Source organism: Ambystoma mexicanum, chromosome 11 (genome assembly GCF_040938575.1).
Source record: "Ambystoma mexicanum isolate Mex_15411 chromosome 11, UKY_AmexF1_1, whole genome shotgun sequence".
Classification (NCBI taxonomy): Eukaryota; Metazoa; Chordata; class Amphibia; order Caudata; family Ambystomatidae; genus Ambystoma; species Ambystoma mexicanum.
In genome coordinates this window covers 840,903,627-840,919,622 of record NC_090934.1, presented here as the reverse complement: position 1 = coordinate 840,919,622, position 15,996 = coordinate 840,903,627, and the positions used below count along the sequence as shown (strand labels likewise).

The window sequence follows — 15,996 nt, the reverse complement described above, 5'->3', positions numbered from 1 at the left end:
GTTTTCACTACAGCTACCAGAATCCTTTGAGTCTAATTAGACACACCTGCTCAACAGCCTCCCTGATGATTATTTGAGATAAGAAAGCGCTAGGAGGAGAACAACTACAGACCACAGAAATGCAGCTGAGGGATTTAACCCTGTTATTACTGAGTACCTGATTTGCAGCAAGGGATCTAACCCTGTTATTACTGAGTACCTGATTTGCAGCAGAAGGGATCTAACCCTGTGAATATTTGTCCATTTTGGGATTTGACCCAGCTACTTATTATATTTTTTGCAACAGGTTCAATTGACCAGGACCGGGAGTGCGCGCCTCACCCACCTTCTTTTTTGTTTTAAATAACAATTGTATTCTTTTCAAAGTTATTTGTTTCTTCCAATTTCAAAGTGTTCACTTTTCTTTAGGTTAAGCAGTATAGGAAAAGGTATGGCTCTTAGTCCGCCATGGTAGAAATAATCTATGTAAAGGCTCTGGGTCCGCCCGTAAGCATTGTCCCCAATGCTTATTGTGCAATATAGGCCTGGGGCAAGAAAAAGTGGTACACATTTCACCCGACCAAGCACATGTAGAAGGGCCAGAGACTGAGGTCACTCCATCCCACCTTTCCCCCACTGACAGGGTCATGGCCCTGATGCTGTCATACTACTTAGCAGGCAGTAAGGGCGGTGCACCATGTTTTAAAAAGGACACCGGGAGGGGCAAGCATCCACCAATCCCGAATCGAGGGCTATCACTGATTCACAATGATTCTTACATGAGTTGGAATGGCAACAGAATGTAGAGGTTGTGGACTAGCTTAGAGGCATAATACTGGATCCCGGACTGGCGTGTAACCTGCCACTCTCAAATTTCAGAAAGCGCACTGCATTCAGACACTACATGAGAAATACAACTTACACCATTTTCACCTGCTAAGGCAAGACTGTGTTGGAATTGATTTGAGTACAGCCTTAAATATTTTGTGAAACAGTTTTCGATCTACATAATGGAGATGCCAACTAAGTGGTCTACATTAAATGAATAAACGAATGAAACCATGCCAATTATATCAGCGTCCACAGACATAAAACGGATTAGGCTTCATGGGCGGCCATTCCAGCCAATCAGGGTTATTTCCTGATATAACACTAGCATTCTATGCCTGGACAGCCACTCGATTCCTCGCCTGCACCAGCCTCCCACTTTCCACTGCTCCTCCAACGCTCCCTCAATTAGTCCTGCCCCAGTTTTAAGATAACCTGACCTCATCTGCCGCAGGAATGGCTGACACGTGATGAGAAAAGGGCCTCGTTCCCGCAGGCGCTGTCCTTGTCAGTTATCTTTGGGCCACATTTGCTTTCATAAAAACAATGCTCTGTTTACACTATTAGTGGCTGCTAATGGCTGCTCTAAGAAAAAGTAAGGTAAAAATACCGTACTTAAGACTGGTGCTCTCAGTTGACCTTAAATAAGGTTGCTCAATCATATATAGCTCTTGCGTAAAATAATTCAAATGTCAGACAAAATATATTTCCAAATGGTACAAAGTTTTTCCAAGAGAAATGTTTAATTCACATTTCCTGGTTTTATATCTTTCTTGATTAGTTCAGATATTGCGAGGCAACTCAAAATCGATAGGTCAATTATTAACAATAGTACATATGCCAATGCATTTCGGTCTGAGACCATCTTCAGGGCTGTACTGAAGTGAGTGTAGAATCTGCACCGTGTTAACATCAATTATTCATCAGAATACACATAAATATAATAGATAATTCAAAATAAAGCAAGGCACATACCCCAAATAGATCCAAATGGATGTTGTACATGTAAGAGAAAAATAAATATGAAAAATATGTCAACATACATTATATCGCTAACCATTCATAGTTGTTTTTCCTCTTTGTATTTTGTGTCCTGTACCTGCTAATTGTGAGTTGTCCTCTCCTATGAATGCGTTCGTAGAACGTCTCCAGTGTTCCTGTTAATTGCCAGAGGGGAATATATATTACTATTATTCTAGCTATATCCAATTGTGAAGCTATTTCAACCTGAAAAGTTAAATGGGCTCTTACCTGCACTCGTATGATTCGCGCGCGGGACCGATCGCGCTCCCTGTGAGAGCGAAAGTGAACTGCGCGCGGCCAAAAAATGCTTTTAAGGGTAGTCATGGGAACCTGGGCGGGGCGTCGAGCAGCAGCAAAGTAGCTGTCGCACGTACGCCTCGGGACCCACCGCCCTACGGGAGCGCAGGGGGGCGGGACTGTTGCCATGACCCCAAGGTGTGTGTATGCTCTGTGTTACTGATGATGGAATTAACTCGAGTGAAAGAGAGGTGTGGATAAAGCCTAGGCAATTAGTGGAAACTATACACGTGACTTCGTTCTATATCTGTGTATATGTTCTATGAATGTCAACCAATGTAGGTGTCAAAATAAGGATAGATACTGGTTGTGTGGAGTGGATCATGCGATCCATACCCATTCATACACTCCTAAATATTTTAAACTGTTGCATGATGTGCAATTAATACATGTAAGTGCAAAAACACCAGAAAACAACACCAAGTTCAATCACACGTTTTCAATGTGTCCCCAGTTGTATCTGGATCTAAGTCCATTGCGCTTCTTCATCCACGAAGAATTCAAAGACTTATTCTTGAACCAACCGTGAATCTGGCTTTTTTAGAGAAAACACATATAATTGATCTCTTCATTGATTCCCTTCGGTGTAAGGGAACTTAGTCTGTCTATCCAAAACGTTTCTCGTTGATCAATTCTTTTTTGTAGATCCTCGTATCTTTCTCTTCTTTGGACTCTTTCCAGGACTACAAATTTAATCTGTGCCAGATTGTGTTGTTTACTCTGCCAGTGTCTTGCTACTGCAGAGCTTGCAGTCTTGTTCCTGATACAAGATCTGTGTTCGTTCCACCTGATCTTTGCTGTGCGCTGTGTTTGTCCGACGTAGTATAAACCACAAGGGCATTTAATTCCATATATGATCCCTGCCGTGTCACATGTGGCATAGCATTTCAATTTGATTTTTTCTCCAGTATATGGATGATTTATGGTTTGTCCTTTCATGATATATCCACAGTTGCTGCAGTTGAGGCATGGAAATGTACCTATGCGGTCCGTGCTTCTCTTCTTTTGTGGGGGTCTCGTGTGGACTAATCTGTCTTTCAAATTAGAACTTCTCTGGTAGGCAAATGTGGGGGTTTCTTTAAATAGGTGTTCTACCCTTTTATCACATGTAACAGTGTTCCAATTTTTCTTTATGATTGACTTAATCCGATTGCTTTGGCGTGAATATTTCGATACAAACACCAGTGGGGGAGAGATATCCTGTTTGTTGATTTTAGGTTTGAGTAATTCTTCTCTATCTTGTGTAGCCGTGCGTATTTCTGCTGATGTAACTTCCTCTGTTGAATAACCGCGGGCAAGAAATTTCTTGCCCATTTCTCTCACAGCTCTTTCGTATTCACTTTGGTTACTCACAATCCTTTTCACTCGAAGCAACTGACTGTAAGGTAAATTCTTGATCAGACTGGGTTGATGAAAACTGAGTCTATGTAGCAGACTGTTCCTATCTGTGCTTTTCCGATAGATAGTGGTTTGATATCCAGTTTCTGTGACATTAATCTCAACGTCCAGAAAATGAATAGATTTACGTGAATATTCGTATGTGAACTGTATACGTGGGTCTATGTTGTTGATGTATCCAAAAAATTCTAGTAGGTGTGATTCTGTGCTCTTCCAGATGCCGAAAATATCATCTATGTACCGGATCCAGGTGATAAGTTCTTGATTCCATACGTTGTTTGTCAGAACATGTTCTGTTTCGAATTTGTGCATGAAGGAGTTTGCATATGAAGGGGCCATGGTTGCCCCCATGGCCGTGCCTGCAACCTGTAAGTAAAATTTATCTTTAAATTGGAAGTATGAATTGTTACTAATGAATTCCAACAATCCCATAATGAACTCTTTTTGTGCAGGTATTTCTCCTTCCCTCAGGAGCATCCACTCCACCGCTTCTCTGCCCAAGTCATGGGGAATCGATGTATATAAGCTTTTTACGTCTACTGTGAAGCAAATGTTGTCGTTGTTGAATGGAACACTTCTTAGGTGTTGTAGGAAATGAGTAGAATCTTTGATGTAGGTACTTGTCTTTTGAATCAAAGGTTGCAAGAAATAGTCAATGTATTTTCCGAGTGGTTCGAGGATGCTGTTGATTCCGGCTACTATAGGTCTTCCCGGAGGTTTCTGTGTATCTTTATGTATCTTCGGAAGAGTATAGAAATGAGGAACTTTTGGATATGTATTCGTCAGAAATTTCTTTGTATTATGATTTATCCATTCTAATTCTTCTGCTCTTTCCAAAAGTTTGTCCAGGTTACCCCGAATCTCCTCTGTAGGATCTGCGTCTAGTGATGCATAGGTGTTGATGTCCCCAAGCTGTCTAAAGCATTCTTCTTCATAATCGCTTGTATTGAGTAGAACTAAGCCTCCTCCTTTATCTGCAGATCGTATTGTTATCCTGTCATCTCCATACAAGTTCTTAATGAGTTCCAACTCATGAGGTTTCATGTTCTGATTTCTCGGATGCCTGAATTTGATCTTTTCAAGGTCTCTTGTGACCTGTTTCTGGAAGATATCCACCGAGGGGACTGTTATTGGTGGGATGAAATTGCTCTTTCCTCTGAATTCTTTGAAGTCTGAATCTTCTGTATTTCTAGGATTCTCTTCCTCTAGTTCACTGAAAAAAACTTTCAATTTCATTTTACGAACCAGTTTGTATAGTTCAATCTTAGAATCAAATAGGGTGCTGTCGTATGTAGGAACAAAACTGAGTCCCTTTTGTAATGTTTTAATTTCAGACAGGGTTAGATTTCTAGAGGACAAATTAATCACTATGTTCTCTTCTGTTGTTGTCTCGTATTCGGTTTTGTCTTTTGCCTTCCTTTTCCCCCTTCTTGTTCTCTTCTTCCTAATCCTAAAAAAGGCTCTCTTTCTCTGTTCGGTGTTTCAGTTGGGTCTGCTGTACTTGATGCTCCTGGTGTAGCTTCTTCTTCTTGATTCTGTATTTCTCTCTCAGTGTCCGTTCCAGAACTAGAAGTCTCGCTTGTGAAGTTTTGTTTTGGTTTCCTTATTGGAGGGCCATATTTTTCCATCCATGTATAAACTTCATCTTTGAGATAATCGTAAGTATCCCGTTTGAATTTTCGGATTTTTTTGGTTTCTAATTCCGTCTTGTACCCAGATAATTTCTTGTTGATGTCTTCCAAGATGGAATCTACTTCTTCTCTATTTAATGTTGCCACTAAAGACTTCTCAATTTCTAAGATCTCCTCTCCCAGATCTTTAAGGTCTTTGGCCAGTTCTTGTATGGTTAATAAAATCAAATCCAACGAACATTTATTCAGTATAGCCTCCCACTTCTTTACGAAAGCTTTACTTTCTTTGCATAAGGTGGGCCTCAATTGTAGACGTAGACCTCTTGGTATTCTTTGACTTTTATGATATCTCCCCAGTGTTATCGCATGTAGTTTACGATTGATCTCTTTTCTTATTAGATATTCTAGCTGTTTAATTTGACTGGTTGGATCCTGTTTCTTATTGCTTGTGCCACTAAATCCACTGTCGGTGATGAGACCTAAGATTTCGTTCGCCTCTTCGGCTGTGAAGCCTAGCGTGTCCGCTCTATTTGTCGTTAAGCCTTCAATGTCCGCAAATGACATTATTCTTGATGATTATGGTACTGTAGAGGATTTCTAAAATAAATTCTTTAAAGAGATGTGTGCCTCCACCTTGGATATGCCTAGGCCAAGTTACAGAAATACAATGTGAAGGTGGGCACCACAGAAGTTAGGTCCTTTAATATAGATAAAGTTCATTTAGGAAAATTGTGTAATATTTTAACCTGGAGCTGCCAGTCTATGATTGATCCTGTGGCATCCGGATCACACTAAACGAATTCCAAGAAAAAGTAAGGTAAAAATACCGTACTTAAGACTGGTGCTCTCAGTTGACCTTAAATAAGGTTGCTCAATCATATATAGCTCTTGCGTAAAATAATTCAAATGTCAGACAAAATATATTTCCAAATGGTACAAAGTTTTTCCAAGAGAAATGTTTAATTCACATTTCCTGGTTTTATATCTTTCTTGATTAGTTCAGATATTGCGAGGCAACTCAAAATCGATAGGTCAATTATTAACAATAGTACATATGCCAATGCATTTCGGTCTGAGACCATCTTCAGGGCTGTACTGAAGTGAGTGTAGAATCTGCACCGTGTTAACATCAATTATTCATCAGAATACACATAAATATAATAGATAATTCAAAATAAAGCAAGGCACATACCCCAAATAGATCCAAATGGATGTTGTACATGTAAGAGAAAAATAAATATGAAAAATATGTCAACATACATTATATCGCTAACCATTCATAGTTGTTTTTCCTCTTTGTATTTTGTGTCCTGTACCTGCTAATTGTGAGTTGTCCTCTCCTATGAATGCGTTCGTAGAACGTCTCCAGTGTTCCTGTTAATTGCCAGAGGGGAATATATATTACTATTATTCTAGCTATATCCAATTGTGAAGCTATTTCAACCTGAAAAGTTAAATGGGCTCTTACCTGCACTCGTATGATTCGCGCGCGGGACCGATCGCGCTCCCTGTGAGAGCGAAAGTGAACTGCGCGCGGCCAAAAAATGCTTTTAAGGGTAGTCATGGGAACCTGGGCGGGGCGTCGAGCAGCAGCAAAGTAGCTGTCGCACGTACGCCTCGGGACCCACCGCCCTACGGGAGCGCAGGGGGGCGGGACTGTTGCCATGACCCCAAGGTGTGTGTATGCTCTGTGTTACTGATGATGGAATTAACTCGAGTGAAAGAGAGGTGTGGATAAAGCCTAGGCAATTAGTGGAAACTATACACGTGACTTCGTTCTATATCTGTGTATATGTTCTATGAATGTCAACCAATGTAGGTGTCAAAATAAGGATAGATACTGGTTGTGTGGAGTGGATCATGCGATCCATACCCATTCATACACTCCTAAATATTTTAAACTGTTGCATGATGTGCAATTAATACATGTAAGTGCAAAAACACCAGAAAACAACACCAAGTTCAATCACACGTTTTCAATGTGTCCCCAGTTGTATCTGGATCTAAGTCCATTGCGCTTCTTCATCCACGAAGAATTCAAAGACTTATTCTTGAACCAACCGTGAATCTGGCTTTTTTAGAGAAAACACATATAATTGATCTCTTCATTGATTCCCTTCGGTGTAAGGGAACTTAGTCTGTCTATCCAAAACGTTTCTCGTTGATCAATTCTTTTTTGTAGATCCTCGTATCTTTCTCTTCTTTGGACTCTTTCCAGGACTACAAATTTAATCTGTGCCAGATTGTGTTGTTTACTCTGCCAGTGTCTTGCTACTGCAGAGCTTGCAGTCTTGTTCCTGATACAAGATCTGTGTTCGTTCCACCTGATCTTTGCTGTGCGCTGTGTTTGTCCGACGTAGTATAAACCACAAGGGCATTTAATTCCATATATGATCCCTGCCGTGTCACATGTGGCATAGCATTTCAATTTGATTTTTTCTCCAGTATATGGATGATTTATGGTTTGTCCTTTCATGATATATCCACAGTTGCTGCAGTTGAGGCATGGAAATGTACCTATGCGGTCCGTGCTTCTCTTCTTTTGTGGGGGTCTCGTGTGGACTAATCTGTCTTTCAAATTAGAACTTCTCTGGTAGGCAAATGTGGGGGTTTCTTTAAATAGGTGTTCTACCCTTTTATCACATGTAACAGTGTTCCAATTTTTCTTTATGATTGACTTAATCCGATTGCTTTGGCGTGAATATTTCGATACAAACACCAGTGGGGGAGAGATATCCTGTTTGTTGATTTTAGGTTTGAGTAATTCTTCTCTATCTTGTGTAGCCGTGCGTATTTCTGCTGATGTAACTTCCTCTGTTGAATAACCGCGGGCAAGAAATTTCTTGCCCATTTCTCTCACAGCTCTTTCGTATTCACTTTGGTTACTCACAATATGCCTCGCAATATCTGAACTAATCAAGAAAGATATAAAACCAGGAAATGTGAATTAAACATTTCTCTTGGAAAAACTTTGTACCATTTGGAAATATATTTTGTCTGACATTTGAATTATTTTACGCAAGAGCTATATATGATTGAGCAACCTTATTTAAGGTCAACTGAGAGCACCAGTCTTAAGTACGGTATTTTTACCTTACTTTTTCTTGGAATTCGTTTAGTGTGATCCGGATGCCACAGGATCAATCATAGACTGGCAGCTCCAGGTTAAAATATTACACAATTTTCCTAAATGAACTTTATCTATATTAAAGGACCTAACTTCTGTGGTGCCCACCTTCACATTGTATTTCTGTAACTTGGCCTAGGCATATCCAAGGTGGAGGCACACATCTCTTTAAAGAATTTATTTTAGAAATCCTCTACAGTACCATAATCATCAAGAATAATGTCATTTGCGGACATTGAAGGCTTAACGACAAATAGAGCGGACACGCTAGGCTTCACAGCCGAAGAGGCGAACGAAATCTTAGGTCTCATCACCGACAGTGGATTTAGTGGCACAAGCAATAAGAAACAGGATCCAACCAGTCAAATTAAACAGCTAGAATATCTAATAAGAAAAGAGATCAATCGTAAACTACATGCGATAACACTGGGGAGATATCATAAAAGTCAAAGAATACCAAGAGGTCTACGTCTACAATTGAGGCCCACCTTATGCAAAGAAAGTAAAGCTTTCGTAAAGAAGTGGGAGGCTATACTGAATAAATGTTCGTTGGATTTGATTTTATTAACCATACAAGAACTGGCCAAAGACCTTAAAGATCTGGGAGAGGAGATCTTAGAAATTGAGAAGTCTTTAGTGGCAACATTAAATAGAGAAGAAGTAGATTCCATCTTGGAAGACATCAACAAGAAATTATCTGGGTACAAGACGGAATTAGAAACCAAAAAAATCCGAAAATTCAAACGGGATACTTACGATTATCTCAAAGATGAAGTTTATACATGGATGGAAAAATATGGCCCTCCAATAAGGAAACCAAAACAAAACTTCACAAGCGAGACTTCTAGTTCTGGAACGGACACTGAGAGAGAAATACAGAATCAAGAAGAAGAAGCTACACCAGGAGCATCAAGTACAGCAGACCCAACTGAAACACCGAACAGAGAAAGAGAGCCTTTTTTAGGATTAGGAAGAAGAGAACAAGAAGGGGGAAAAGGAAGGCAAAAGACAAAACCGAATACGAGACAACAACAGAAGAGAACATAGTGATTAATTTGTCCTCTAGAAATCTAACCCTGTCTGAAATTAAAACATTACAAAAGGGACTCAGTTTTGTTCCTACATACGACAGCACCCTATTTGATTCTAAGATTGAACTATACAAACTGGTTCGTAAAATGAAATTGAAAGTTTTTTTCAGTGAACTAGAGGAAGAGAATCCTAGAAATACAGAAGATTCAGACTTCAAAGAATTCAGAGGAAAGAGCAATTTCATCCCACCAATAACAGTCCCCTCGGTGGATATCTTCCAGAAACAGGTCACAAGAGACCTTGAAAAGATCAAATTCAGGCATCCGAGAAATCAGAACATGAAACCTCATGAGTTGGAACTCATTAAGAACTTGTATGGAGATGACAGGATAACAATACGATCTGCAGATAAAGGAGGAGGCTTAGTTCTACTCAATACAAGCGATTATGAAGAAGAATGCTTTAGACAGCTTGGGGACATCAACACCTATGCATCACTAGACGCAGATCCTACAGAGGAGATTCGGGGTAACCTGGACAAACTTTTGGAAAGAGCAGAAGAATTAGAATGGATAAATCATAATACAAAGAAATTTCTGACGAATACATATCCAAAAGTTCCTCATTTCTATACTCTTCCGAAGATACATAAAGATACACAGAAACCTCCGGGAAGACCTATAGTAGCCGGAATCAACAGCATCCTCGAACCACTCGGAAAATACATTGACTATTTCTTGCAACCTTTGATTCAAAAGACAAGTACCTACATCAAAGATTCTACTCATTTCCTACAACACCTAAGAAGTGTTCCATTCAACAACGACAACATTTGCTTCACAGTAGACGTAAAAAGCTTATATACATCGATTCCCCATGACTTGGGCAGAGAAGCGGTGGAGTGGATGCTCCTGAGGGAAGGAGAAATACCTGCACAAAAAGAGTTCATTATGGGATTGTTGGAATTCATTAGTAACAATTCATACTTCCAATTTAAAGATAAATTTTACTTACAGGTTGCAGGCACGGCCATGGGGGCAACCATGGCCCCTTCATATGCAAACTCCTTCATGCACAAATTCGAAACAGAACATGTTCTGACAAACAACGTATGGAATCAAGAACTTATCACCTGGATCCGGTACATAGATGATATTTTCGGCATCTGGAAGAGCACAGAATCACACCTACTAGAATTTTTTGGATACATCAACAACATAGACCCACGTATACAGTTCACATACGAATATTCACGTAAATCTATTCATTTTCTGGACGTTGAGATTAATGTCACAGAAACTGGATATCAAACCACTATCTATCGGAAAAGCACAGATAGGAACAGTCTGCTACATAGACTCAGTTTTCATCAACCCAGTCTGATCAAGAATTTACCTTACAGTCAGTTGCTTCGAGTGAAAAGGATTGTGAGTAACCAAAGTGAATACGAAAGAGCTGTGAGAGAAATGGGCAAGAAATTTCTTGCCCGCGGTTATTCAACAGAGGAAGTTACATCAGCAGAAATACGCACGGCTACACAAGATAGAGAAGAATTACTCAAACCTAAAATCAACAAACAGGATATCTCTCCCCCACTGGTGTTTGTATCGAAATATTCACGCCAAAGCAATCGGATTAAGTCAATCATAAAGAAAAATTGGAACACTGTTACATGTGATAAAAGGGTAGAACACCTATTTAAAGAAACCCCCACATTTGCCTACCAGAGAAGTTCTAATTTGAAAGACAGATTAGTCCACACGAGACCCCCACAAAAGAAGAGAAGCACGGACCGCATAGGTACATTTCCATGCCTCAACTGCAGCAACTGTGGATATATCATGAAAGGACAAACCATAAATCATCCATATACTGGAGAAAAAATCAAATTGAAATGCTATGCCACATGTGACACGGCAGGGATCATATATGGAATTAAATGCCCTTGTGGTTTATACTACGTCGGACAAACACAGCGCACAGCAAAGATCAGGTGGAACGAACACAGATCTTGTATCAGGAACAAGACTGCAAGCTCTGCAGTAGCAAGACACTGGCAGAGTAAACAACACAATCTGGCACAGATTAAATTTGTAGTCCTGGAAAGAGTCCAAAGAAGAGAAAGATACGAGGATCTACAAAAAAGAATTGATCAACGAGAAACGTTTTGGATAGACAGACTAAGTTCCCTTACACCGAAGGGAATCAATGAAGAGATCAATTATATGTGTTTTCTCTAAAAAAGCCAGATTCACGGTTGGTTCAAGAATAAGTCTTTGAATTCTTCGTGGATGAAGAAGCGCAATGGACTTAGATCCAGATACAACTGGGGACACATTGAAAACGTGTGATTGAACTTGGTGTTGTTTTCTGGTGTTTTTGCACTTACATGTATTAATTGCACATCATGCAACAGTTTAAAATATTTAGGAGTGTATGAATGGGTATGGATCGCATGATCCACTCCACACAACCAGTATCTATCCTTATTTTGACACCTACATTGGTTGACATTCATAGAACATATACACAGATATAGAACGAAGTCACGTGTATAGTTTCCACTAATTGCCTAGGCTTTATCCACACCTCTCTTTCACTCGAGTTAATTCCATCATCAGTAACACAGAGCATACACACACCTTGGGGTCATGGCAACAGTCCCGCCCCCCTGCGCTCCCGTAGGGCGGTGGGTCCCGAGGCGTACGTGCGACAGCTACTTTGCTGCTGCTCGACGCCCCGCCCAGGTTCCCATGACTACCCTTAAAAGCATTTTTTGGCCGCGCGCAGTTCACTTTCGCTCTCACAGGGAGCGCGATCGGTCCCGCGCGCGAATCATACGAGTGCAGGTAAGAGCCCATTTAACTTTTCAGGTTGAAATAGCTTCACAATTGGATATAGCTAGAATAATAGTAATATATATTCCCCTCTGGCAATTAACAGGAACACTGGAGACGTTCTACGAACGCATTCATAGGAGAGGACAACTCACAATTAGCAGGTACAGGACACAAAATACAAAGAGGAAAAACAACTATGAATGGTTAGCGATATAATGTATGTTGACATATTTTTCATATTTATTTTTCTCTTACATGTACAACATCCATTTGGATCTATTTGGGGTATGTGCCTTGCTTTATTTTGAATTATCTATTATATTTATGTGTATTCTGATGAATAATTGATGTTAACACGGTGCAGATTCTACACTCACTTCAGTACAGCCCTGAAGATGGTCTCAGACCGAAATGCATTGGCATATGTACTATTGTTAATAATTGACCTATCGATTTTGAGTTGCCTCGCAATATCTGAACTAATCAAGAAAGATATAAAACCAGGAAATGTGAATTAAACATTTCTCTTGGAAAAACTTTGTACCATTTGGAAATATATTTTGTCTGACATTTGAATTATTTTACGCAAGAGCTATATATGATTGAGCAACCTTATTTAAGGTCAACTGAGAGCACCAGTCTTAAGTACGGTATTTTTACCTTACTTTTTCTTGGAATTCGTTTAGTGTGATCCGGATGCCACAGGATCAATCATAGACTGGCAGCTCCAGGTTAAAATATTACACAATTTTCCTAAATGAACTTTATCTATATTAAAGGACCTAACTTCTGTGGTGCCCACCTTCACATTGTATTTCTGCTAATGGCTGCTCTACCATAACGACCCACCTTTAAGAGCACTGGATAAAAAACACGTGTCTACAGGCGCGTTTTAAATGCCATATCATGTCATTGCTTTGGTCAGCGAGAAAATACCAGACTGTACAGCCCAGCCTAGCAGTCATTATTGCCAACTGATCAATAATTAGTTTAAATTCTAGAAAACCTGTTCTGGAGAGCTGCAAGACCCTTCAGGCACTCCTTTAAAAATGACTAGCCATCAATCTGGTCTGTAACAACACTGGGCCAATGGCCATCCGTAAGCACTATTGACTTTAAAATCAGAAAATACAGTCATACGTAATTTCCCCCATAACATTTTTTAACTGTGCTCTATTAACTTACATGTCTTTGGCAACATAGAATTGTAATGTCATGTTGGTCGCCATGACATCATCTTCTAGAATGGACTGCAGTTCATGGGATAGGCTGCCGGGATTGACAATTTCGACCTGCGAAAATTAAAAAAGGACAACCTCATGAATGCGTGAAAACACAAACGCATGTTAATACTCACATATTGGAGACATGGGCTCATGCTCCTATTCCGCTCTGGCTGAATGCAACATCTAACAATTATTTCTGTACCTTCTAATCCACACAACAATAGAGTATTGGGTAGAGTGCCAATTTCCATTCAGTTGATCATTAACCAACCCCGAGATTGAGAAGATGGTGCAATGACTAATAGGAATCCCCCACACTACCAGAATGCTTTGCCTTCAGAGGAAACTGAAGAAGACTTTCGGTCTACAGTTTGCATAAATTTCTGTTTTTTTTTTAACCTCTCGGTGATAGAACATGGGTGGATGTGATAAAACCATTAACCAAAAAATGTGCTGGGTGGAAGGTGATGAATAAATAATAACCACTAGAGTTACTCTGGACAACCTTCAACGCTATTGTGTTTGGCCCTTCTGTGCAATTGCAGAAGGGTACCAGCCACATGCAAATCAGTCTTGGGCCCTCATTACGAGTTACCAGGAAATTTGCTGGTGATTCCGTCATCCCGGTAGTAACATTTCCAGCTACTGAAGTGAGAGAATCACCGGCATATTCCAACTGCGCAAGTGCGTGCATACCGCATTGCAGGAATCAGTGTTACCGGCATGCACAATCACGAAAACACCAGCAACAGTCCCACCGATGCTGGAAACACTGCAACAGTAATAGCAGAACTGGAAACAGCATCATCGCAGGAACTGCAACTTGACCGGGGCCATTTTGAAAAACACAATCCATATAAAATCAGGCGCTTTTTGTAGCCATCCACTCACAGAAACACCGGCAACATGACAGGCACATCCAAGTCTTGTGTTCCTGAGGTCTGTCAACAAAAGCCATGGTTCAACTGACTGCATTGACGGACAACATTGTGGCCAATGCTGACAAGCTCTTTGGGAGTGACCATCTGCAAACTAGCCAGCGCCGCAAAACCACAATATAGGAGGAGGTAGCCCAGAAGGTCACGGCAGTGGGCTCTCTCACCCACACTACAAAAGACTGCCACAAGAGGTGGGGTGACCTGCACCTCTGGTTCAGGAATATACTTTCAGCACATCAGAGGAAATGCCTCGCCATCAGAGGTGGGGAGGCCTCCCCCCTGAAACTAATGCAATGGGAGGAGATGTGTAGTATGGTGATGCACATGGAGAGGATCAATGGAGTAGGAGCAGCAGAGGCCAGAGCAGGAACGCAAGGAGACGGCGGTGAGTACAAACCACATCAAAATGCAAAACATGAGACTCTTGTGAAATGCTCCACACACATTAGTGGGACATGTCCAAGTTCATGTGAACAATACTTGACGACACCACCAATATGGTCCATGAACAAACAGATGCCAGGGGCAGGGGCCAGGGTAAGACATGCACAAGCATTGCACCCGAAATGCATGGACTTACACATATGGGCACATGAGTACCGGTCATGTGCGCAAAAGGACAACATGACAATGAGCATATCCACGATGCACTTGCCACTACAAGTCAGCATGGCAGGACTACAACCAATGGTCACATATACCACACACATGTGCACACACGCACGCACGCATCAGAGCAGATATGACAACCAGACATGTCCAGGGCAGGTCACACACAATGTTGTATCTGTTCAATGCAAGTCTGTTGATATGACACACAGGTGAATAACTACATGCCCATCACATCCTAACAGGCACATCATCTGACAGTGATAATGTAGGACCCTCCACATCCTGTGCAAACTCACAGAGGATGGCAATACCACCATGCACCACCACATCCCAGCCAATGCCAGCTGCAGCAGCATAGCCATCAGGTCCTGCACCACAACTATCAGGACCAGCACAACCATCAGGCCCTGCAGCACAGCCTTCAGGCCCTGCGCCACAACCATCAGGACCAGCACAACTATCAAGCCCTGCGCCACAACCATCAGGCCCTGCAGCTCATCCTTTCGGACATGCGCCACAACCACCAGGCCCAGCACGGTGTCCGGTCAAAGGTTTGACACCAAAAGGATCGAATGACCAAAGTGTCGAGGTAATAGGACCGAAAACCAAAGGGTCGAATAGTTTTTTTAAATATATTTTTTTGTAGGTTTTCGTATAGTAAAAAAAAAGTGTTTTTTGCACCAAAAACGGCGGTTGGGGGGGACCCCCTGCCGCAGAAATGAAAAAAGAAAAAAAAATTATTCGACCCTTTGGTTTTCGGTCCTTTTGATTCGACCCTTTGGTCATTCGATCCTTTGCATTCGAACATTTGACCTAGAACCGCCCAGCACAACCATCAGGCCCTGCAGCACAGCCACCAGGTCTGCCAACAATGCATCTAGTCAATGCACCCACCCAACACCAGTCACTGGCCCATCCCGGCACCTCCACTGACGATGATGCAGTGGTGGATGTAGGCGATAGCACGGAGGGCCCCAAAGACCACATCCCTTATCACAGGCCAACCTTCAGCCCCTCAGACCTGCACAGCCCCCCTCCACCACCAATGCCCAACATAAGGGAGAT

At 41.3% G+C, this 15,996-nt stretch overlaps 1 protein-coding gene across 1 annotated transcript in view; it reads right to left on the bottom strand.

Moving 5' to 3' along the window:
- Positions 1-15,996, bottom strand: part of LOC138504783 (circularly permutated Ras protein 1-like) — a 792,342-nt gene that overhangs the window by 581,482 nt on the left and 194,864 nt on the right. The window contains exon 11 of the mRNA XM_069625266.1: positions 13,341-13,447. Within this exon, the coding sequence (XP_069481367.1) occupies positions 13,341-13,447 (107 nt within the window). The remainder of the gene's footprint in view (positions 1-13,340; positions 13,448-15,996) is intronic.